The sequence below is a fragment of the Peromyscus leucopus genome, chromosome 6, assembly GCF_004664715.2.
Source record: "Peromyscus leucopus breed LL Stock chromosome 6, UCI_PerLeu_2.1, whole genome shotgun sequence".
NCBI lineage: Eukaryota > Metazoa > Chordata > Mammalia > Rodentia > Cricetidae > Peromyscus > Peromyscus leucopus.
This window is the reverse complement of record NC_051068.1, coordinates 35,586,257-35,612,445: the sequence shown is the minus strand read 5'-3', so window position 1 is coordinate 35,612,445 and position 26,189 is coordinate 35,586,257. Positions and strand designations below refer to the sequence as shown.

Genomic DNA, 26,189 nt, shown 5'->3' with positions numbered 1-26,189 from the left:
ATGGATTAAATGTTTGTTATTGATGTTTGAAACATATCTTCATACCAAAAATTTGTGTGTGGGAGAGATGATTGGTAAGCAAGTGCTTTCAGCTTTAATGATAAAGATTTAGTTTAGTAATCAATGTTTCTTAAGCTAAAATATCAAGATCAATGTATAGGCAAACAGAATAATAAGTAATATTAATTTATTACTGAGTAGTTAAATGATGTAATTTTCATCAATATTCATCATATAAAGATGTGTCATGTTAGATGTTTCTAAGAAGTGGCAAATTGTAAGACTTTGAAATGTAGAAAATTCTTTTCTGACAAGTCCTTATCAAATAGTTGTTAACTCTGTGTTCTCATGTTTATTTATACAGTGATTATTCCTTCTTGTCTTCCACATTACATCTCTACTTCAATTGTCCAATATATGTTTACAGGATATGAGTGTATTTGTACCTATTATTTGTGTCAGTCTATGCCTTCTATGTGCACATAAGACTATCAGTGTCTACATACTAAAAACCACAAATTAATAAGGTAATTGAAGTTGTCCAGTTTAATTTTAAATTTTATCTTTAAATTTTGTCAAAATACAAATGAATAAATCTAGATAATTACTGAAATTTGAAGGAGAGAATTCAGTATAATTAAGCCAAAAAAATTTTGTTGATTTGGACTTTTATTCATTTTTTTTCATTAAAAATTACAACTGTCATCTGAATGGTCACTTTTCTTAGCTGCACAGCATTTAAACTTTTCAGAATATTGTTTTGAAACAATAGGACTTTCTATTTGTTCCTGGTAACATTTGTGCACAATGTAGTAGGAATGGAGTCATTATTCTAAATTGTGTAAGTAGAATGAAATAGAAGAGCACAAAGCATGTTTTTTATGTTTTTATTCTTTTTAGGAAGAGTCTCCAGTGTAGTTAATATATGCAGTAGCTCAAGAACTAGCAAATGTAAATGATGAGGTGATATTGATGAAAGGAGGGGATTGAGGTCTCAGGGGCACTGATGAAGGATTGAACAGAAGCGGCCTTGCACTGCACGTAACTCAAGTCTGTCGTCTTCACTGCTCAAAGCCATAATGGGAGGTGGCAGTCTGAAATGAGTTGCCACGGCGAGCAGTATTATTTTTGAAATGCTTTCACACAAATCACTAGGCCCTGCATACAACTTAGTTTCATGCTTTAATGTCATCAGGAGGCACAAATTGGTGTGTCTAATTGTTTGCCACCTGCCAGCAAAATGAGCTGCCAGCCAGCCAGACGGGTTTGATTGTCTGTCAGCCATTCAATAGATTGAGAGTGACAACATCAAAAATTTAACTTTAAACTCTGAAGCTTTGAGCAGCTTTTCAGAGACATCATCCCCACAAGAACTCCTGGACTGCTACATTTTCAATTATATTTCCAGTATATTGCTGACATTTACCTTATCTGTCTTAAGGTAGCTATAATTGCATTATGAGGTATATAAACATATTATTGAAACACTGGCATCTGAAATCCAAGTTATGACATGTCCTTTAACAACAGATTGAATTCCTTGAAAAATGGGATCCAAGATGACAGCCTTTAGAATGAAAGTCCAGAAAGCTCCCAGTGTCAAACACAATTACCACAAGGCTTATTCTATATATAAAATATTTTGCTTTTACTTTTAGTTGAAATAGCTGTAAACTCAGTTGCTGAACTCAAACTAGCATTAGGTAATTGTACTGGAAATCATCTATGATACTTCTTTTGTTAACCAGTTGCTTATTGGTCTGTTGTAGTCATTGCAGCAATGCATTTCTTATGCTTACTCCAGATTATAAAATGACTTGCTTAAACAAAACTGCAAAGACTAGAGTTCTTATCACTCATCTACACTCATCACTCATTTTTCCACTTAGGATGGAGCATTGAAGAATTTTGGTGTTTTAGAGTTAGAATATTTTAATATGTAAAAAGCAACATCAAATTCTAGACATGCTTAGGTCTAAACTTATTTAGAATTTGGTATTTCTTCAAATTGTATGTGGAATTCTTTTTTGTTGTTGTTGTTTTTTGTTTTTTGTTTTTTGTTTTTCGAGACAGGGTTTCTTTATGTAGCTTTTCGCCTTTACTGGAACTCACTTGGTAGCCCAGGCTGGCCTCAAACTCACAAAGATCCTCCTGGCTCTGCCTCCCTAGTGCTGGGATTAAAGGCGTGCGCCACCACCGCCTGGCTCGTATGTGGAATTCTTTATATGTTCTTACCTACATGTACAAAAACTTTTGGTTTCATGTATTTCCTCGTGGCATCTGTACAGATTATAAAACATGTCTTTGATTACACTGAGTTACCAAAGGGTATATTTATTCATATAAAAATATGGAATCCCCCAAACCAGTCTTCAGTAAGCACTGTGTGTAGAGATTGCTGGATTCTTACTATTGAGTGAAAACATTTAGGATGGCTTTGTTTCTAACAACAGAGTTTAGTGTTGTCATCTGGAAAGGGACACAGCAAGTTGCAGACTTCTCTACCAACACTGCCTTTCTTGGTAGATTTACTAGTAGACCATAGTTTGTTAATAGTTCTAGTTAAGCTGTCACTAACTGCATGTTAGCTTTTCTCCAAGTCTGCAGGTTAAGGTTGTGTCCCACCCACCCCATTTTTAAATAAAATTAAACTCTGTAGTTCACCGTGGTTCTTTGTACATTTCTTTTGTTACTCTTTTTTTAGAAATTGTTATAAATTTAGCATATCATAGAAAGCTTGCAGTTGTATTGTTTCCTTAACTAACAGAGGCCAATATGGTTAAGATTATATAATTACATGCCATCCTTCTTGTTTTTCAAACCTGTTTTGTGTTCAGATTTCTAGGTTTGATGTAGTTAGGCAAACTAGTAATATATTTTTCCTTACTTTTTAATATTTTGCCTCCAAAGCATTTGCTTTTCTATAATAAGAACAACTCTGAAATATGTAGTTAAAATAAATAATGAATAATAATTTAGATTTCCTATTTTAAACAAAGTATAAGTTTAGTGTAGGTATATTCTTTCTTCATTAGATTGTTAACATTGGCTTTATTGCAAAAGAGTAAAAATAGAGGATGTAATAAAGAAGTTCTTAAGCAGATCTTACTTATGTCTTTAGCCATAGAACTAAGGTTGTTTTTTAAAAGTATAATTATTTGTGCAGGTGTTGTATTCCTACTTCTTTGTGTTTGTTGAAGAATCTTTTTTATTATACTATTTAAAAGAAAAAAGTAAATATATTGATGGATAATTATGGACCTGCCAGCTTTTACGAGTTAAGTATTCCATTGTAATCTCTGATATTATCCTACCTGGAGTGGACTGGGTGTGATGGAGTCTTGACAATGTGACTGTACCCTGTGCTCTCTTTGTCTTTCCTGGCATCTACAGAGACAGTTTAAGTGAATTAAATAATGGATCTCTTTTCAGTAGGTAAATTAATGAAATAACTATTTAAACATATATTGGTATTCTCAAATATTTTATCAAGTAGAGAAGCGTAATAGATGAAACATTAGATCAATAACGCTGTGATGTCTAGTGAGAATCAGTAAACAACTGCAATTCCTAAAGTATTTAGCATATTATTTTTCCACTCAGTTCCTGTTTTTTACGTAAGTGTCTTTGGACAAAGCATGATCTGTGAATAAATAATCCTAGCAATTAATAGTTATTCTCTATATAATCTGTTCTTGCTGTTTACTCCCAGTGCCCTCTCTGTTTTAGGGTGTCATTCACTTTGTTAGTTAGATCTTTGTATATTTATGCCAGAGACATTTTTCTATTTTACTAATATTTTTCTTTGACAGTTTGATAGATTTATATAATGCATTCTGATTACTCTGACCACCTGTCCTCCTTTACCGCCCTCACATCCCTGTTAACCACTCACTCCTTACCGGTCGCTTTTCCAGATTCATGACTTTTGATTTTCTTTTGTGACCTATTTACTTTAGCTAGACTGTTTGTGAGAGTATCCAAACTCTGCTGGAGCCTGGTGGGATCACCATTGTGTACATAACTGAAGGCTGTGATGTCTCTGCTCCTTGAATCTGCCCATGGGAAGTAATTCAGCAGTTAGGAGTAGGTCCCTGACCCCAGCCTCTCCCTGTGCCTATAGCTCATGGGCCCATTTTTATGCAGACCCGGTGCTGTCATCATAGTTGCTGAGAGTTTGTGATTACAATGGCTGTGTCACAGCCCTTCTTGTCTTCTGCCTCCATGGTTTTCTTCCCCTCTTCCGCAGTTTACCCTGAGCCTTGTTTAGGGCTGAAAACTCGTTTGTCATTTATTCTTAGCACCCTGTCCATCCGTGAGTCTCTACATTTACTGTCAGTTACTGGATAGAGGCTCCTCTGATTAAAGCTGAAAGAGTATTTGTCTTCATATAAAACTAAATATTTAAAAGTTACTTTGACATTGTTCTAACTTAGCTAAACAGCAGTCTTGCATTCTTCCCCAGGGTCTGTTACTTCCTGTGGGGTTTTGACAAGGTTTTACAGTAAGTAACAGGTATGGATCCTTTTTGTGTCGAGGTAATCAAATTTAGTCAGAGAGGAGTTATTCACCTTATAAAAGCAGTGTCACTATTGCACTAGTGAGCACATCTTGCCTGGCTGATTCATCTCATGGGTCAGAGTGTTCAAAGGTAGATAAACCATTGATACTTTTGTCTCCCAGCAGTTTTGATAGCATCTACCAATACTGTAAAAGGAAGCCAGTAAAGAGGAAGAAGATTGCAGCTCAATTGCCGCTTTTTATCACTCAGTGAATAAGGGTTTCCTTACCCTCACATGCACATTTGATTTCCTGGTAATAGTCATTCTGACAAGGGTGAGATAGAATCTCAGGGCAGTTTTATTCTGCATTTCAATGATGGCTAAAGATATTGGGCACTTTTAAAAGCTGTCTTTTCATCATTTGTAATCATTTGAGAATTCCTTGTTTTTATCTATAGACCATTTTTTGATAGATTGGTTTTCTTAAAAAAAATTTTCTTTGTGTATTCTATTATTAATCCTCTGATTAATGTGTAGCTGGCAAAGATTTTCTCCCTTTCACTCAAAATAGCAAATGACCCAAGTAAAGTCTTTGTACTTCCCTCTGAAACGCCGCAAACCAGGCCTCCATCATTTGCATTGCTCTCAATATTCTTAACTTCCATGCTCTTACAGAACATCTCACTGAGCTCTCAACACTCAGCAGCTTTTCTAGCCAAAGTTCCAACATCCTTCCACAATCCTCCCCAAAACATCAGAAGATCTGTCTCATTAATACCCTACAATCCTGGTACCAGCTTCTGTGTTTGTCCATGATCTATTGCTGTGAAGATACATCATGATATCAGCAACTCTTACCTGCCAACAGCATGTCCAGGCCTGTCACAACAATACCCGACTCCTGGTACCAACTTGTCTTAGGGTTGCTATTGATGAAATTAAAGACTGCAAAAAGCAAATTATGGAGGAGAGAGTTTATTATAAGCTTATATTTCCATATCACATTTCATCATGAAGGGAAATCAGGACAAAAACTCAAATAGGGCAGGAACCTGGAGGCAGGAGCTGATGCAGAGGTCATGGAGGGGAGCTGCATACTGGCTTGCTCAGCTTGATTTCTTATAGAACCCAGGTCACCTGCCCAAGGGTGGCCCCACCCACACTGGGCCAAGCCCACCTACATCAAACACCAATTAAGAAAATGCCCCCACAGGCTTGCCTACAGCCAGATCTTAGGGAGGCATTTTCTTAATTGGGGCTCCCTCCCTCCTGACAACTCCAACTTGTATCAAATTGACACAAAACTAGCCAAGACACTCACATTCTAGCCAAGACACTCACATTCTATCAGTTGCCTTTTGGTTTGATTGACTGTTTCCTTTTCTGTATAGAAGATTTTTGTTTCATGAGGTCTCGTTTATTAAGTCTTTTTCACACTATTAGTTCTATCAATCCATGAGCAAAAGAAATCTGTCTTCTAGTGATTTCTTCAGTTTCTTTCACAGAGATTTAAATTTTTCATTGTAGAAGCCCTTCCTCTCCTTGGTTAGGGTTACTCTGGGGCTTTTCTTTTCTTTTCTCTTTTGTTTTTTTTTCTGGCTGTTGTGAAATGGAATTGTTTCCCTGATTTTTTTTCTCAGCATGTTTGTTATTGGTACAGAGAGTGAACATTGATTTCCTTATGTTAGTTTTGTTTCCTGACACTTTGTTGAAAATGTTATTTAATTCTGGGAGTGGTCTGGGTGAGTCTTTATGGTCTCACATATAGAATCATATCAACAGCAAACATGAATTCTCTGAATTCTTTTCCTATTTGTATCTTTTTTCTTTTTCCTGTTTTACTGCTCTAGCCAAGATTTAGATCACTGTATTGAAGCTGGGTCAGGTCTCTACATGGGCTGGTCACTTCCTGCAGAGCTAGCAAGAAGACTGAGGTTGACAAGGAGTCCTGATGAAGGCAGGTGGGGGCTTGAGTTTCCTATGGGGAAATTAGGAAAGGCCCATAACCATAAGTAAGGTCATCATGGAGTCCAGAATAAAAAAGCATGCTGGGACCTAAGTACCTTAAGGAGGAAAAATTAAAGGTATAGTTAGCTTAGGGTTCTGGGGAAAGTGGGTGGGTTTTAGGCAGCCTCTGGAGAAGTTAGAGAGCAATTACTGGGCAGAGTGTTGGCATAGCAATCCTAGAAATATGAGAAGGATTTTAGGAAAGATCTCTATCCAGCTTTGGAGTTGGAGAAGCACAGTAGGGATCTTAGGCACACAAAATTCAGTATTGTGATCCTAGGCAAACAATGTGATCATGTTAACTAAAACAACTTGTCTTCAAAAATTCATGAAATTATTGATGAAGAAAAATACCTGGGAAATCAGTCAAACTCACCTTACTGTTAAAATCACTTGAGTCTTTGTCACATGGTCATCTCAACAATTTGAGCACACCTGTCACTGGAAATTAGTTGATAAGTATTACAGAGATTTCTTGGTGCTGCTGGCCCTAACTTGATATTTTCAGATGCATGGAAGTTTCATTTTATTACAGGTCTTTAGGTGTTTTACATGTTTTCCATATTTTTTAGTCTTTTCAGGCTTCATAAGACTTTGTTTTCTTTATATCCTATAAGTGTTTCTTTTAGATATGAGAGTATTGTTGTTACTGTCAAACTATGAGGCCTCAAACTGCTCATAGGTTTTCACTTAGGAAGACAACAAGGGAGGAATGTCACAGGATTATAGCTTCTTTCAGTCTGGGTACTATTGCTAATGTAGACCTGACCTGCATCAGCACTTTTGAGAGTTCCATGGTAATATCAATAGCTTAAAGAGCAGTGATAATCTGTAATATGCAGATGCCATGCCAAGTACTTTGACATCAGCCTTATGCAGTACAAACCACTGGGAATCTCATTGTAACAGTGAAGAGAAATGTGGACTCACATGCTCCATTTCACATAGCTAGCAGCTGTCAGATCTAGACCTCTAACCTAGGTTAGAACACTTGGAGGTGTGCTCTCAGTCATGGTGCTTCACCAAACCCAATAGTAGGTGAACTATTCTTTCCCGCTCACCAGTTTACAAATAACTGACAAGGAGACTTATTAATTGTAAATGCTTGGTCAATAGATCAGGATGGTTACTAGCTAACTCTTATATTTTAAATTAACCCATATTTCTTATCTACCCTCTTCTGCCATGTGGCAGTACCTTCATTCAACGCGGTATGATCTTCTTGCTTCTCTCTGCTATTCTCTTGACTCCTCAGATTCCACCCTCCTTCTTCCCACCATTCTCTCTGCCGTGAAAATCCTGACTAGCTGTTAGCCAATCAACTTTTTATTAACAGTGAGAGCAACACTTTTTCACAGTGTACAAAAGTATTATTCCACAGCATTTCTCCCTTTTTGTCTAAATAAAAAAGGAAGGTTTTAATTTTAACATAGTAAAATTATGTAAAACAAAACAGTTATCAAGTAAGAATTATAGCTAAAATATTCAGTCCATTTATATTTGGCAAAATCAGAGAAAATATTCTATTATCTATCTTTGTGCGTCTAAAGTTTCATATCTAATTTACCTTTCTATCATAACTAAGGAAAACTTTAAGTCTAATGATTTAGTCTTCAACTCCATCAAAGACCCCAGAAGGGTGAAATGGTACCAAATGACAGGGACATCTGGCTGCCTGGACAGTTACCCTGTTTCTTACGTAACCTTGGGGCATCCAACTTTGGCCTACAGGCCTAGTATCTGACAGATATTTTTGAGAAGCAGGAAATTTTGAAACACTGTCCTACCTTGTCTTGGCAAAGTTTGATAGTCGCCTTCTTTTGTGTCCTACTGGTCCAGTTTGGACAGTGTACTGTCAGCAGTTGAGGCAAGGGCAGTTTCTTTGCCCAAATGGCTAGCTTTGGCCATAAAGAAAGTAAATTTCATATGGAGTTTTTTCAATGCCCATCTTCTTTTTTGAAATAAATTGGTGCTGTCAGGAGCAGATATGTCTCACTGTCAAAAAAAGCCTTATGTTTTTAAAACATTTTAAATGCCATATTCTGTAGGTCTTTGAAGTATTTGAAGACCATCTATCCATCCAAATATATGTTTAACCTTGAAAACATACCTAATATGACTGCAAGTTTGATTATTATAGATGACTAACGACTAATCTATATTTTGTAATGATACACTGTTTTTTTTTGTCTTCTAATTTTTATTAGTTTTTTTAATTTTATAATTTAATTTAATTTTACATATCAGCCACAGATTCCCTTGTCCTCCCCCCCTCCCGCCCTCCCCACCTTTCCCCCATTGCCATCTCCTCCAAGGCAAAGACTCCCCATGGGGATTGAGTTCAACCTGGTAGATTCAGTCCAGGCAGGTCCATTCCCCTCTTCCCAGGCTAAGCCAAGTGTCCCTGCATAAGCCCCAGGTTCCAAACAGCCAGCTCATGCACTAAGGACAGGTCCCGGTCCCACTGCCTGGATGTCTCCCAAACAGATCAAGCTAATCAACTGTCCCTCTTATCCAGAGGGCCTGATCCAGTTGGGGGCTCCTCAGCTATTGGTTCATAGTTCATGTGTTTCCATTCGTTTGGCTATTTGTTCCTGTGCTTTTTCCAAGATTGGTCTCAACAATTCTCACTCATACAAACCCTCCTCTTTCTCGCCAATTGGACTCCTGGAGCTCCACCTGGGGCCTGGCCGTGGATCTCTGCATCCGGTTCCCTCAGCCATTGGATGAGGTTTCTAGCATGACAATTAGGGTGTTTGGCCATCCTATCACCAGAGTAGGTCAGTTCAGGCTTTCTCTCGACGATTGTCAGTAGTCTATTGTGGAGGTATCTTTCAACACTGAAATAGTTAATGAAGAAATTAACAAAAGAATGGTTTGTGTTATGGAAAGGTAAGAAGTTTGGACTTGAGAATGTGATGTTCATATAGTTTCACTGAGTGGACTTCATCCATCAAAAGTACAAAACAGGTTATAAGTACAGCTCTTCATTTTGTGGAAGTATTGCCACTACCCTGCTGAAAGAGAAACCATGTTTACCTTTATGAGTGTAAAAATGACAGTCTGACAAAGACAGTTCAGAAAAATAAGTATATAATAATAAATGGGCATATTAATAATAAAATATACAGGCATTAAATGACAGCATACATTGAAGATTTTTATGCTGTCCGTCACTGTTTCTCATGCTTTGCATTTGAACTTAAATCATCTTGTGAATCTTTTTCTGTAAAATCATAGTTGAGTGATGCTTGGGAGATATTTATGAAATAAAGTTTGAAGTGCTATAAATTTTGAGAAATAAGCCTTTACAGCAAGGAAATGTAGATACTGATTATATTTTGGAAATTAGTATTTTAAAATTGAGCAATATCCACATATGTTTATCATGACTGTGAAGTTAAGATTTTTAAATGAAATTTATTTGTGTTGAATAAATATAAGAAAATAATGAATTTCTATGTTACAAAATTAAGGCATGAAAGCTAAGTAGCACTTTAACTATATATGCGTGCTATAATATGAATTGTCTTGTATTAGAGAAAACTATTTTAATGAGAGAACCAAAATACTAGATTTTTATTCCCTTGGTGTGTTTGTTATCCTTCACTTCATTTTTCAGCATCATATTTTCTTTGGCAAATATTTCTTTTACATATGTATATGTAAATTTTGACAGTTTTTAGAAAGTGGGATGTGTGTGTATGTGTGTGCATGCCACCTGGAAATCTGAAGACTTTGGAGAGTCCGTCCTCTCCTTCCATCATGGAAGGAGAATGTCTTGTTTCTGCTGGACTGTGTAGCATGTGCAGGCTGACTGGGCAATGAGCTTCTGGGCGAATCTCCTGTCTTCACCTTCTATCTTACATCAGAAGTGATGGAATTAACAGGTGCTTGCTACCATGTCTGGCTTCTTTACTTAGATTCCAGGGGTCAGGTTCTCAGGTGTAGCACAAATCTTAAAAGTCTTACTAATAAAAACAAACCTGGAGCCAGGTATTGGGTTGAATGCTGAAAGATCACAGAGACAGAACCAGCCACAGCTAACCTCACCTTGCCAAGTTCTCTGCTGATCTTGTTTCCTCAGACTGAAAGCCTCTGAGTCCTCATCAGAATGGATCTCACCTGTACTACTCCTCAAAAACCTAAAAGCTTAACAGACTCTAGTTCCTGGTCCTCACGCCTTATATACCTTTCTTCTTCCTGCCATCACTTCCTGGGATTAAAGGCATATGTCACCATGCCTGGCTGTTTCCAGTATGGCTTTGAACTCACAGAGATCCAGACGGATCTCTCTCTGTCTCCGGAATGCTAGGATTAAAGACGTGTGCTACCATTGCCTAAACCTATGTTTAATATAGTGGCTGTTCTGTTCTCTGACCCCCAGATAAGTTTATTGAGGTGCACAATATATTGCGGGACACAATATCACCACACTCAGGTGCCAATTTTTTGGGCATTTTACATGCATGATGGTATAATAAGAAGGAAGTGGACATTTTGTATACATTTTATTGCAAGATTATTTGTTAAGCATGTGCAAAATATATTGACCTGAGCTTCTCTGATTCATGGTTATTTTTCATTTGTCATTTTAAGAAAGATTTACAAACTCCAGAGTCTACTCTAGTGTTTACCAAATAAACATTTAATGTCATAGACTTCCCAGTGTTTGCTTAAGTCTTCCTTTTATCAGTGATGTTAGGTTTGCAAGTTAACAGTGTGGAGGGTTCGGGAAGGAGAGGAAAGAACTGAGGGAAGGGAACTTAGCTGGGCTACATTGTTGGCTTTGTGTATCTGCTGTGCATCATGGGAACAGGCTTTATCTCAAGCCTTGGTGTTGTTACTGTCTTTCTCTGCAGGAGTGTGGTGGTGCCTGTAAAGAAGCCGCCTCCAGGTAGTCTAGCTGTCACTACTGTGGGAGCCACCGCTGCAGGAAGTGGGCTGCCAACAGGCAGTACCTCAAGTATATTTGCTGCCCCTGGAGCTACACCAAAAAGTATGATTAACACGACAGGTATCGTCCTTATAGACTTTTGTGAAGCTTCATCCTTTTTTCTCCGTTTGCTGTATCTTCATTTTCCCATTTGTTCTCAACAACTAAAAAGCCCAGATCATTTAGAGTTAGCTTAGTTTTTAGTGTGCTGCAACAACTTCTCACAACTTGTTGCTTGTTTTAGGACACAGATACAGTGGTCATATCAGGAGACAGTACTGGTTTTTGTTTTGAGTTTTCTCAAAACATCGTAGTCTACTTTCAAGGTACAGTCAGAGTATTGGAATACATTTGGGGAGCAAAAGCTGATTTAGATACTAGAGAGTGACAAGGGAAAAAACTTATAAAGCATGTGAAGGTGCATCAAACATGTTAGTGCTAGAAAATGGATTTTTTGGATTGAACCCTAAGGTGTATCCTTTGCTAAATCCTTCAAGGAAAGGCAGAATTCTCTAAAAACCTTGATGATATACAAGAGCCTCAATTTGTAAACAGAGCATATGAATACAGACCATTGCCTCACACTGAATTTATATTCTTAGGTTATAACTGTATCCAATTCATTGTCCGGCTATTTCCTATGATTCTAGAAATCAAAAATTCCAATTTAAATTCTGACTAAAATCAATCTCTCTCTCCTCTCTCTCTGTCTGTCTCTGTCTCTATCTCTGTCTCTCTCACTTTTTCTCAAATTTCCAGAAATGTTCCTATTGATTAATAGCTAAATAAATCCTTACCCAAATCTTTGTGATTCCATTTTAGGTATTTATACAACGCAAGATGATCCCTGACTTTCCTTCCCTGACTATAGTAGTCTTCTGTTCTCCAAACTGTATAGCCTTGAACTTTTCCATTTATTATCATTACTTAGATTCTTCCCATTTCTATTGATTTTGTAGCTCCTTTTTGTGCTTTCTGTATCTATCTTGTTTATCATGCCACCCGAGTCTGACATATCATGAGCCACACATTTATGGGTGTAGTAAGTAGAACACTCTCTTAAGCATATATACTTGTCTCAATCATTGAGCAGCATTAATGGCACTTTAAAATTTGTAAGTTTATTTTTTCGGTTTTAAAAACATAACAGTGTAGTAGAATCTGTACTTAGTGATGTCTAGTAAATAAAGTCCTTATTTTTCTTATGACTGCAGTAAAATGAAAAGATTAAATCACCTTTTGTCTTTGTACAAGACAAGTTATGCTTTCTTGTAATTTTGTTTTAAAAATTAGTGATATATAACAGTATAAGTTTTTTGATAGTATAAAATATATATTACAGTATAATTTAAATTAAGCAATAAACTTCCTCCTTAATACTTGATCATATATAGATAGATATAAATGTGAGCTAGCATTTATGCTGGGCACAGTATACAGTTTAGATATTGGCACATGCCACTGTACAGCTGTTATAGTGGAAATTCAGTGAGCAGCTCACTTTGTTAGAATTAGCATAAGATATAACACTTAGGAACACTAGATGTCCCTCACTTCCTTTGATGTACTCACATGACATATTATAGAAAAACTCTAAAATGGCATTTTCATATCTTTGAGGAGAACTAATTATTTTAAAATCAGGTACTGTTGTACTCAGGATAGGACCTCTGAAGCAATCATTTTATCAAAGTCAGAATTTAATGCTGCAAAATGACAAAATTATGCTCCCAGTGCTCTGAAAATTATGCCTTAGATCATGAGGTCTATGAAAATTACAACATAGCAATAAATATGGGGACAAAATTTTCACATTTAAATTTGCATTGTTTTATTAGCCTTATTTAATCTAGATTTTTTTCATCTGTTGATGTCTTTCATTTATACCCATTTGTAGCATGTAATTTTGTTAGATTAACATAAGTTAACTGGATTTTAATGTAATATCCATTACTTAAAATCATGGAATTTATTAGTATACTCATGACCAAATAAATTTTAATTGTCAAATTATTGTTAGAAATTCTGATGAGTTGTTCTTTGAAAATCAAATAGAAATGAAGTAATAAAGATATTTTTCTAAATAAATTGATATTTAAAACTAAAATTATTATTTTGGGAACAGGTGCTGTGGATTCAGGGTCCTCCTCCTCTTCCTCCTCTTCTAGTTTTGTGAATGGTGCTACCAGCAAAAATCTTCCAGCTGTACAAACTGTAGCCCCAATGCCAGAGGATTCAGCTGAGAACATGAGGTATGCATAGCGATTCGTTACTTTTACCAGTTTTCTTCTCCCTTTTTAAGACACAGTGAAATATTTGGTGATGGGTACACATACGTTAAACATTCTTGGGAATGTCAGTTAGGTACATACTCTTAATATATTTGGGTTTTGCCTAACCATGGTACTTGGGAAAATTACTAAAAGTCAGTGTTATATTTTCAAATGCAATTTGAAGGGTCTTGATTAAAACTGCTTACAGAGATTTTAATTCTCTGTAGTATAGCACATATTGTCATTTCCAATAATAGTTCAAATGTGTAAAGATAGTACAGTAGAAATTGATCATCTCTGAGTGATAGCACTTTAAACTATTAGCTTGAAAATAAGTCTGTGTAATTTTATGTAATATGTATCATTGGACTTCAAATAGCCAACACTTATTTTGTTTATTGTGGTAAGTGATGACTCATAGAATGTACTGCCCCTCATTATGAAGTTTATAAACATTTATAATTTTCCAGTTTTTATCTATTTCAAATAATGCTTTTATGTAAATGACAGTATGGGTATCTATTATTGTCTGAGTATGTGCTGTGCTACTGTGCATATCTGTTAGGCAAATAAAAGATTATAGTGGAATTGCTGCCTAGTCTTTCTTTGTACTGTGACTAGAGTATGCCTAGTGAATTTTGTGTGCATTTGTCAGAATTTACGGACTTGGTAGCTGAAAATAGAATGCTGGTTCACTCTCATCTTGGCCATTTTGCAGGGTTTTTTTTTTTTTTTTTTTTTTTGTCATTTTCATTATCAATATGGCCTGTTTGGAACAATAGAAGATATATATATTTGGTGGAATTCACAGTACCATTTTTTGGTGTGGTTGCCTCTTGTGTTGTATAAGCATTTGCTTACATTTCCCCACTCTTTCTATTGAGTTTTGTAACCAGCTGGAATGGCTTTTTGACAAAAAACAGGAATAAGAAGATGACCATCCTGCATTCGAAGACTTCTTTGTACCATGATTCTCCACTTCTGTCACCAGTTATGTCCTTATATTTTTGTTTTGAGTTTGCCCCTCAGTTCTGCTCTAGCTGCACACCTTCTACACAGCTGACAAATTATCTTCAGGTTTAATAACGACAGTAAGGGCTTTGAGGGAGGCCTTTGGGTCAGAGTTCTCCCTGCTCTATACTCTCTTAGAACTTTAGAATCCGAGTTAACACACCAGCTGTGTGAAATAAGTGTGCATTTTCCCATAGAATGGAGTCTTCTGAGACCATTTTGCAGTGTGCTGGACTTTTATTTCTCTTGCCAGGTTTTCATTTCTACACTGAACATCAAATACTCCTTTCAGAATTTTAGTTTTTCTTAAACTAATGGTTCTTAGCAGTGATTCTTATTTTGCTTTGTATAAATCTTTGTATGTTTCTGATTTTATTCAGTTTTAAGGAGTTTAATAAATTGTGTCTATTTTTTCAAGTTAATTTTCATTTCATCTTTATTGAGATCATTTGTTTATGTTGCTGAAACTCAATAAAAATAATCAGAATGCACATTTTAATGAGTTTTTGTAGTTTATAGTGTGGTAAAACCACATGGCAAATTAGGGTGAAAGAAAATATACTTATCACCTCAGAAATTTCCACATTTCTACATGTAATTTACCCCATACCTGTGACCAGTAAACACTTAGGTGCTTTTCAGATTTACATTATAGATTTTACATTCAAAGGTTTTAAAAGGATGAGATCATATGATATGTACTGGTTTTTGTCCTTCTTTCACTTGGCTTATTGATTTGTTGGCTCATTTATCTCTTTGTTTTTGACTGTTCTTTTCCTATTTAGTACTAAGTATTATTCCATTTTGTGACTCACAATTAATTTATCTGTTTATTCAATGATAGACCTTGGAGTTTTTCCAATTTTGGCATGTTACAAATAATGATTTAGAAAATCCTAAGTCTTGGGATTCCCAATACATTTCTTTTTATTTCTGTTGAGTAAACAATTAAGAATAAAATCACTGTTAGGATAGTAAGTAAATGCTTAAGATTATGAGAAAATGCTGAGCCATTTGCCAAGTAGCTGTCATTGCACTTTCTGGGGCAATGTATGAAACAGTCCATGCTTGACATTTGTCTGTACTTGCTGTTGTCACATTTTATAATGGTGAGATGATTAGATCTTGTTGGTTTATTGCTACCTGCTGAGTGTTTTTGCCTATGTTTGTGGGTCATTGAACTCTTTTCATTTGTCTTAAAAAGAATTTTTTCTTATAATATCTAGGAGTTACTAGTTTACTCTTCATAGACATCCTTTGTCAGCTACAGGCATTCCATTGTCTCATTCTGTAGACTGTTAAGAGTAAGAACTTCCTAATTTCTGTGAAGTTCATTGCCTCAGATAGTCATTTCTTTTGTGATTTATGACATCTATAATAACTAAGTTATCTTTATTAACCCCCAATGTCCTGTACTCTTACTTTACCCCCTAAAAGTCTTGTTTCTTCCCCACTAATGGCTAGGTCCCTGATCTATTTGATATAGTTTTAGATAAACAGCTGGGTAAACTTTGAGATTTGCTCTTAGGTACAGTGGTTCAAAATTTGTTTTATCTGTTTCTTAAAAACAAAATTGGTGATATTTACATTATGGCTGTATTGATCCTGTAGGCTTGTGGAGAATTATTAGTATCTACTACTGACTATTAATTATTAATGTTCATCAGTGCTGTCCATCATGCATTGAGATCTTATGAATTTTATTGTAACAATCTTGAACTTTGTAATGTACCTTTAAAAACAGCTTCCATGTCTTTGATGGTGTTCTGAGTTAGGATTTCTCTTTTTCTTCCTTCTAGTACTTGTGTTGGGTTAATGGAGTTTTCTTTTTCTTTCTCCCAGTTTCTCTCCATTGTTGATTTGTTTCCTTCAGTTTTAAATACTTAAGGTTTTTATGTTGGAATTTTAAATTAGTGCAGTTGTATAGTATTATTTTCTTATAAAAGTTCACAGTGGCCTGTTCTTGCAACCTTTGATCATCGTGCATCTTACTTGTAATAGTTTGGTGGAGCTAAATTGTTGCAAAGAGGTATAGCACTTTCCAAGCATGCATTCTGCTGTGGGATTCAATCCCCAACATGCAGATAAAAGGAAATAAAATAAATAGATAAATCAAAAGGAGCAACACGTTGCTGTTGTTTTGTCCAAGACAGTCAGTTTACCCACATTTATTATTTCTAGCACTCTTAATTTACATAAATCTCGGGTTTTGTCAGGAATCATTCTCTGTACTGAAAGAACTTCCTCAAACAGTTCAAGCTAGCTTCAAATATTTCCTCAACATTTGTTGTTTGGAAAAGCCCCTACTTTTACTTTCATTGCCTAATGATTTTCTGACCGATACAGAGTTGTTGATTTTTATGTTTTGGAAATGGATTTGAAATACTTTATTTCATGTCTTCAGACTTGCAGGGTTATTCTGAAGAGAATGCCATTCTTTGTTCTGTGAAGTAAGCTTTCACAGAGAGTGTCCTATCTGTCTTTTATTGTTTGGGGAAAGTTCTTAACTGATGATCATTTATTTCTTTTACTGTGTCTTTCATTTCCTTAGTTTTGTGTTGTGGCCACATCAAATTTGCAGAAATCTAGTACTCTGTAACAACATCTGTTTATTAATTCCCTCAGTTCTGCAGGCTTCAAGTCTAACTTACTCAGACTGGCCTCACAGCTGGACCACATTCTTATGGAGACTGGGCTCTACTTCCAGGTTATCTGAGGCTGTAAACAAATTCAACTCTTATCAGATAGGACTCATGAACCTATTGATGTATCCAACAGTCTTATTAAATAAGAAACACAGAAACAATGTAAAAGAGAAAGCCGAGAGGTCAGAGCTCAGAGCTAAAATCTCACCCTTCCTCCTGCTGTCCCAGCTTCCCGAAAGAGAGCTATTTCCTGTGTGTAAGTCGATTTTCCAGTCATTCTGCCTTCTCATTGGCTGTAAACCCAAACACGTGACTGCCTCGTCACTGTCTGAATGTACAGCCCCCTGGGTCTTAAAGGCATATGTCTCCAATGCTGGCTGTATCCCTGAACACACAGAGATCTATGGGATTAAAGGCGTGTGCCACCACCGCCACACTCTGTCTATGGCTCTAATAGCTCTGACCCCCGGGCAACTTTATTTATTAACATACAATCAAAATCACATTTCAGTACAATTAGAATGCCACCACATGAACCTGTTACTTTCCTTGTTGTCTGTCCGTGCTGTACTTGGCACTCAGCATTTTCCCTTTTCCCTGAATGTGGCTTGCTATACTCAGAACCAGTAGAGTGTGTCAGGTGCTTCTCATTCTGGACTGCTGGTGTTCCTCTTCTGACTCCTCTGTCCTGTCTTCTTCCTTCTCGGTGCTTCTTCTGGAACCGCAGAGGTGTCCAGTAGTCCATGTGCTTAGGCTGAGCACACCTACAGGGCACTCTCCCTGTCTTAGTGTACATACTCTTAATTTGACTTGCAAAGACACTTTTGACATGATACATGTCCTATCTGTAGGTTCCAGAGGCTGTGGCTCAGGTATCTTTCGACACATTATTTAGCAACACCATAAGAAATTAGTTCTTACTGTCCCAAAGCTCTTGAATTCCTATGTGATAAAATACTTAAAATCATATCTTTTAAATGTTAAAATGTGGTGTGTGTATTGCTTTATTATTAACTAAAATCACCATATTATGTAATTAGAACTTAACACTTTTTAATTGTAATGCTGTATCCCTTGAAGAAATTCTCCTATCCTCCCTCTTCTTCCCCTGTCTCTAGCCTGTGTAACCATATTCAGCTCACAATTTCAATAAGACTGAGTTCTTTAGATTCTTCATGTGTGAGATCATACAGTATTTATTCTGTACATGATTTATCTCATGTTGAACATTGTCTTGCAAGCCTATCCATGTTTGCTGCAGATGACAGGTAGTGACAGAATAGTACATATTCTACATGTGGTCTAGATACTACCCCTTCCCTATACATTCTCCTATTGACAGACACTTAGGTTAGTTTCACATGGCTTTTGTCAACAGTACTACAGGAAGCATGAAAGTGTTTAAAGTCACTGATTCTTCACCTGGTTTACTTGACTCTGTTGATTCATCTAATGAAAGCATATTGTCTCTTAACTATATTCTTCATTTCTACCATTGTTTGAGATTTACATACTTTTGCTTCTTTTGTAATACACCTTTGCTCATACATGTTGGTGTCTTGCCATGTCTTAATTCTTTCACATGGCAAATAGTGCTTGCTTTAGATTCCTAGATAGTTCTAGAAGCAGATTTGCTTATGATCCTCGTTCTATTAGCTTATCTCTGTTTTTTTTTTAAAATTTCTTATTTATACTAGGGTGGAAAGGGTTAATCTTTATTTTTTCCTTTTATTTTATTTTATAATACCATTCAGTTCTACATATCAGTCACGGGTTCCCTTGTTCTTCCCCCGCCCACCCCCTCCCCTTACCCCCCAGTCCACCCCCATTCCCACCTCCTCCAGGGCAAAGTCTCCCCCGAGGGCTGAGATCAACCTGGTAGACTCAGTCCAGGCAGGTCCAGTCCCCTCCTCCCAGACTGAGCCAGGCATCCCTGTATAAGCTCCAGGTTTCAAACAGCTAACTCATGCAATGAGCACAGGACTCGGTCCCACTGCCTAGTTGCCTCCCAAACAGATCAAGCCAATCAACTGTCTGACCTGTTCAGAGGGTCTGATCCAGCTGGGGGCCCCTCAGCCTTTGGTTCATAGTTCATTTGTTTCCATTTGTTTGGCTATTTTTTTTTCAATAATTGAGTAAAACCGAAATTTATTATAAGCCACAGTTGTCCTAGGGATCTCCATGCTATATATATAGCCTCCATGTTTCTATGGGTTGTGGTCTGATTTTTATATCTAGAATCCACTTATGAGTGAATACATACCATGACTGTCTTTCTGGGTTTGGGTTACCTCACTCAGGATGATTTTTACTAGTTCCATCCATTTGCCTGTAAATTTCATGCTTTCATTGTTTTTCTCTGCTGAGTAGTACTCCATTGTGTATATGTACCACATTTTTTTCATCCATTCTTCTGTTGATGGGCATCTAGCCAGAACCTGGAAACAATCTGTTTTGTTTTTTTCTGCTGCTTTGAATACATTGTAATTTTGGTTGAAAATGAAATTGTGGATGATGTTGGCGTCTTAGTAGCATTGATGCCTGAAATGTGCCCTATTCTACTTGTGCCAGGTTTTTAGTGTCAGAAGCCAAGTCATCCTAGTGTAGAGATTAGCAGAATTTTATTTTGGTTTTGGTTATTCTCTGTGAACTGTAACTCTCTGACTCTTTCAATCTTTACTTTTTACTTGAATGGGTGCTGTTTTGTCAACTGTTCTCAGTCTTCTTCCCTCTTTGTAGGCTGCTTGGGTGTTGTCTTTCAGATAGGCTCAGTACTCTGAACCCCCTCTACAGTCATAGACTGCTAGTCTTTCACTGAGTACTTGTGTGCCCAGTGTTCAGGGGCCTGGGCTTCTTGTTGTCCTTGTTCAGACTCAGTTCTCAGTCATGGGCAGATGGAGAATCTCACATGGATTCTGACTACTCAGTGATGGAATCTCGAAATTTTGAGGTCTCAAGATGTTTTCTTACCCCATCCCTGGTGCAGAGAATTTTCCTGTTCTGGCACTAGCAATGTTTAGGCTTTCTTTTGTGTCATGAGTTGGAAGGATTGCTAGCTTTCCCACAGCCTCCATGAGACTGTTACCCTGTCATATGGAGGAGATGGAGAACAATTCCAAGCTGTACTTTGTGCCTTCTTACTACAGCTATTGGAACATCTCAGCTTACAGAAGCAAAGGAAGTTTTCCCCATCTTGTACATTCTATACAGTCTTGTCTTATCTATTGCTGAGGCTTATAGAAAACTGTTTGAAAGTAGCTTTAGGATCCTGCTGTGTTTACCACTCTGAGAATTTTACTCTCCTATGTTATAATGCTATCACTTCAACTTCAGAAATTTCAAATGTTAGCTGAAATGTTATGACCAGCTCACATAGTGCCTTATGTTTCTTCTTCCTCAGCTTTCACCAGCAAAGCAAGTTCCTGTATCTTTTTCCTGTTGAGAAGTTCTTGTTTTTGATTTCAGGTTCAAGGCTAGTTGCTACCTGGTAGAGTTTATATGCTCTTGTGTCAGAATAGGATTCTCCATCACAAATAGATGTCCTTTATTTCTCCTTAAGTAGTCAAGATATTTGTTGATTTTTTTAACTTACATTTTACAAAGTTACCTATGAACTGAATGCTATTCTAAAAGCATACTAAATTACTACCTCAGGAAGGAGCTTCATAAGCAAAGCAGGGCATATGTCTGGCTTACTGGGGAATGTTCTGGATAAGACCACCTATAAAGGCTTGGAGAGTGAGAATTAGTCTGTAAGAAAAGTGAAACAATTTCAGAACACTGCTTGGGAAAGAGCCAGCACTGCAGTAGCCTCAAGAGGGGTGACATCTTCAGTCAAATCAAGGCTCAGTCTCTTTACCTTTCACTGACCAGCGCATTGGGTGTGGCTTTGGTTGAAGCAGCCTCACTTCTGGGGGTGCTCTACAGCCCTGCTCAGAACTCTGCCAGAAGAAGAGTAACTTAAACAGCTCCTGTGACGTTACTGTCTGGGAATAACTTTATTTTTAGGGCGTTTTATTATAATTTGTCTATCAGTGATTTAAAGCACAAATATCCTGGCCCTTTATATTACTGGGCTTGAGTCTCAGTTAATTTTTTATTTTCTTGACTTTATATTTTTGTCTCACTATAGGGAAGTTTGATGATATTTTGCTCAACTAGTTGACTTGAAAAGAGGAATTGCTGCATTTCCATGTTCAGTTATTTCCTTTCCATCTACCAAACATCCAATTAACAATTTCCAAAAATGCACTCCAAAAGCTTTTATAATTATTTAAATACATCCCCAACAGGCATCATGTTTCTTAAAACATGAAAAATATTTACTTAGAATTTAGTTTATATTATAAAGTAATAAACTTCTTATATGGAAGAATTCTGTTCGGCCTCAAATTTCTTAATCTTGTGTAATTCTATCTACTTTCTTAATGTGTACATTGTGCTCTTAAAATATATATTATTCTGTTTGGAAGAAATCAGGAGAAATGTCAGCTTTCTATTCTATAAGATTGTGAAAAAATAAAATAAGCACACATTTCTTTTTTATAGCATGTTGTTTTGCTTAGTGGTAGCAACCCTAGAAACTTACAACTTAAAAACTGTTTGACTGTATGTTACTGATTCTGAAATTTCTGATCTGTTTACCCATCAGCTCTCTAGTATGCTTACTCATGTTTCACAGCAGTAATTGAATGAAAGCCTGATAAAATGTTTAAAGGCAGGCCTTGTCAGTTCCTAGTCATAACATGTAGCTGATTAAACAACCTTGGATGGCTTTTCTATCATAATAGTCTCTTTCTATGTATTTTCTTAAACAAACCATTTCATTTACCTATGTCTACATTCCCTAATTCATATAGGAACATTTAATTAGTTAAGTGTTTCTACCACGGAATTCCCTAATTAAATTATTTTCTATCTGCTGTATCTTCTAGGTACTTTACATAATACAGTTACTTACGTTAGCTTTAGATTCTGTTGTTATAACTGCCCATTCCTTTTTTATTTTAAGAAATGAATACATTTAAGAATTTTACAAAACAAAATTATTAATTTTTCTTTGTGAAATCATGCGAAGTAACTGCAATACTACAAAAGAATTGCCATTGAGAGTAAATCAAGATTATAATTTTATGAAGTAGCACAATTATAATAATGGAATTTTATAATATGAATAATGTCCAAAATGAGTGTGGGTAATCACAAGTTTTCTAGAAATATAAAACATAGCATGTTTTTATGCACCTTTTCAAAAATCTTCCCCATTGTCCTGATATTCTTCTTAAAACCACCATGATCTTGGATATAGCTTGAGGTCAAATCTTTGTTTAGAAACATTTAATAAGTATTGTAGCCACAGATTTTTAGACACTGCTTTTTTCCACAGCTTGATTGTGTTATATTTATATAAAATCTTTAGAATTTACTGAGACTTTTAAAAAACATGTAAAAGGAAGGACCAGGTTGGTGTAGTGATACACCTTTGATCCCAGCACTTTGGAGATAAAGGCAAACAGCTCTCTGTGAGTTCAAGGCCAGCCTGGTCTACAGGCTGAGTTCCAGGACAGCCAGAGGTACATAGTGAGACCCTATATCAAAAGAAAAAGAAAAAAGAAAAGAAAAGAAAGTACCTAATTGTGGTTTTTAAAAAAACAACAACATTATTAAGTACTTGTACTGCAGGCTACATTGTTTTATTATTAGATTTCACATGTATAGACTCTCACTAAAGCATCATTACCTCATTTGAAGGTTTTATTGTCTTCTCTTTAACAATAACAAAATTACTGTTAAAATGGTTGATAAATAGCTTCAGTTGCAGACATTATTTTCTATATGAAAATCAGTGGTGCTCTTTCTTAAGAGTTTTTGCTCACTATCCAGAAAAGGAGCCAAGTTCAAACGAGCCACTGACCTAGCCTCATGAGCATCTCTAGTGTTTAGTTCAAGTAAAGAATAGAGTAAGGAGAGTGAAGTCAGAGACTTAAACAGTTTGGGTTCCAGCCCGGGGTGTGTTCTCTATTCAAGGTGATCACCTCCCTAAGCATTAAGAAGGTGCTAAAGTGTAATTGGAAGACTGGGGTGCCATTTCTGGAGTCACTGCACTTTTGTATTCTGTGCACCAAAGGAATGGGGTTTTTGCAAATGAGGTAAACTCTCAGAAAAACTGAAAAAGTACTAGTATTCCCCCTAAAGTAAATAAAGCATGCTGCTATTTTTTGCACAGTAATTTGCTTAAAAGTATTCTTTGTTTTTTTCTGCCTGTTCTGTGGTGGTTGTTTCTTTCCGGTCTTCTGCTGTTAGCTCAGTCTGACCTAGAACTTGCCTTTCTCTGTCCCCGTCCCCCCAGTGTTCAGATGTGCCCACCATGCCCAGCAGTTCCTTTTACTTTGTCTTTGAGAGAAACATCTATTTATAGGACTGAAAGGCATGGAGTTCCCTTGGTTTATCATTTCTTTATTACATGTTAAGAGATAGTTTTCTCATGCACACCATGGTATTTCAACAGTTTATACTGTGCTTTTCTCCAAGAAGAAAAGGAAACATTAGAAGAGAAGTGCAGGCCCAGCATAACATGCCTTTTTGTGTGAAAGGATTCAAGTCTTTCTTTGCCAAGAAATAAAGGGGCTCTAAAGATGAATTTTATTTTCATTCCACTTATTTTGATAAATTATATATGGATGAATACATATTTTACCCTCCTTTGAAAACACACTTGGAGTAATGTGTAAATATCAACATCAGCAGTAACCTGTCAGTTTCTTCAATGTCGAAAGGAATACAAATACTTTTCCACTTAGAATGTTATGTGTTATATGGTGAGGAAATCTAGCAATATGATTTGATGATGGATATAAACTTCCAGAATCTTGAATTTTCATATTTCTGTGTGCTCACTCACTCATAAATAAATCTCAGTGCTTCTTTCAGAAATCAGTTTTAGAAAATATTAATAATTATTTGGATCTACTTCATTCCTATAGTTGTAATCCCTACTTATGCTTTCATAGTAGATGGAATTACTTTATCTGGAAGTTATGGACATGATTCTACTGGTGAAAAGGATTTGGTGAGATAGAAGATGATAAAAAAAAAAGCTCTATTTATAGTTATAAAAAGTCAAGAGAAAATCTATTGTGATGGTGAGAATTCTGAGCCTTTAGGTAGTCTTAACTCTTCAGCTTTTGTGTTAACATTCCTTAGCATCAGCTTCTCTTTAGAGCAGTCAGTGTCAGAGTGGTGCCTGATTGGCATCAGCATCACCTAAGACTTGCATGTACACTCTCATTTACAGCTGTATATGCTCAGTGAGAAATGGGTGGCTGGGCAGTCTGTGTCAGCAGACTCTCTGTGATTCTGCCTCACCCCACAGCTACAGCGCTGGTTTGAAATAGACGCATCACTGTTAACACCTTACTCCATATCTTCTGTGTGAGCAATGAACTCATCTAACCTTATATTGATTTTGTTGTTGTCGTTCAGTGTATCAGTGTCATATTTCACAATAATACATATGAGTGGGTTTTATTCAAAATATGACAAGATTAACATTCCTGACATCTCACTATGTACTGGATGCTTTTCTGCTCAGATTTTGTGGCTTAGATGATTAATCTCCACTGGGCAGATATTAGGATCATCATTCTTCAAGCAGGCAAAGCTGATGTTCATAACATCACATGACTTATTCTGTAGCAGAGCCAGTATTCCCATTTAAGCAGTCTTTCCCAACACTTACTTCTATGAGACGTAAATCTATGGCCAAAATATTAACCTGCCTATGTAAAATATTTCCTCCCCATTTTTTCTTTTACTTATAACATATACCTGCAAGGCAACTACTTAAAATGCAATCCTGAGCCATACAAATAATATTTTATTCTGACAAAGCAAGTCATCTGACTTCCAGTTACCTCTTTCGTTGTCCAGCTTTACAGGAAATGCTTTTTGCTAACAGGAGTTTAAATTCTTTGTAACTGCTATAGTGAACACACAGTAGGCCTGAAAGCCGTTGTCGCTGATGATGTGTGGAGACATAGAAGAACTCATTTTTTTCCTGACATTCTTAGATCTGGGCAATGTCTTTGGCCCCTTTGGGCCATCACAATGTAGATGTTCTCATTCAATTTAAGTCTACAGAGTAGACACCAGACTCTGCAACACTGTGTCCCTCCCAGATTTCCATATGAAGCTTCCTATTTTCCATGGGCTCGGACTGGACTTTTACTGTGACTTGTAAATATTTTAATTTAGAACTAAAGTTTATTTGGCATTTATATTGAACTATATTTACTAGTCTTTATGTCTTAATTTCAACAGCATCACTGCAAAACTTGAAAGAGCTTTAGAAAAAGTTGCTCCTCTTCTTCGTGAAATTTTTGTAGACTTTGCCCCATTCCTATCTCGTACACTTCTGGGCAGTCATGGACAAGAGCTATTGATAGAAGGTATGATTTCTCTATATATTCTACATATTGTACTTTCATGAAATGTACCTGTTAATCATGGCATAGCTTGTGCATTTAAAAAGATATATATTACCAAAAGAATTTAAAGATACCATAGCTGCAGATTCTCATGAGACTTTGTGTGTATGCTTTCTCTTTACTCATTTTAAAGTACCACTTTGCAAAGTCAATGCCAATAACAGAATTCCAAATGAAGAACTTTGAAAGGTTTTAGAATGAACGGTAGTGACTCTTCTATCTCAGTCTTATTAGTGACACTGTACATCCCACGGGGACAGCACTTATTAAGCATTGGTCTCTTAACATTCCCTGCTGTTCTGAGAGTCATGATTCTTCAAATGACTTTT

The 26,189-nt window shown here is 36.4% G+C and overlaps 1 protein-coding gene and 1 non-coding gene across 11 annotated transcripts in view; both read left to right on the top strand.

Annotated features, from left to right (window-relative positions):
* The window catches only part of Nbea (neurobeachin), a 544,486-nt gene that overhangs the window by 196,380 nt on the left and 321,917 nt on the right, over nt 1–26,189 (top strand). For 7 of the 10 annotated variants that reach the window (XM_028882144.2, XM_037206608.1, XM_028882142.2 and 4 more), the window contains 3 exons: nt 11,372–11,526; nt 13,571–13,697; nt 25,694–25,821. In XM_028882144.2, coding sequence (XP_028737977.1) covers nt 11,372–11,526; nt 13,571–13,697; nt 25,694–25,821 — 410 coding nt within the window. Of the gene's footprint in view, nt 1–11,371; nt 11,527–13,570; nt 13,698–25,693; nt 25,822–26,189 lie in introns of those variants that run through there. The other 3 variants (XM_028882143.2, XM_028882146.2, XM_028882147.2) reach the window with 3 other exon arrangements.
* Nucleotides 9,473–9,587, top strand: LOC114701975. Its single transcript, XR_003735907.1, has one exon. It is a non-coding gene; the product is annotated as a small nucleolar RNA SNORA69 (small nucleolar RNA).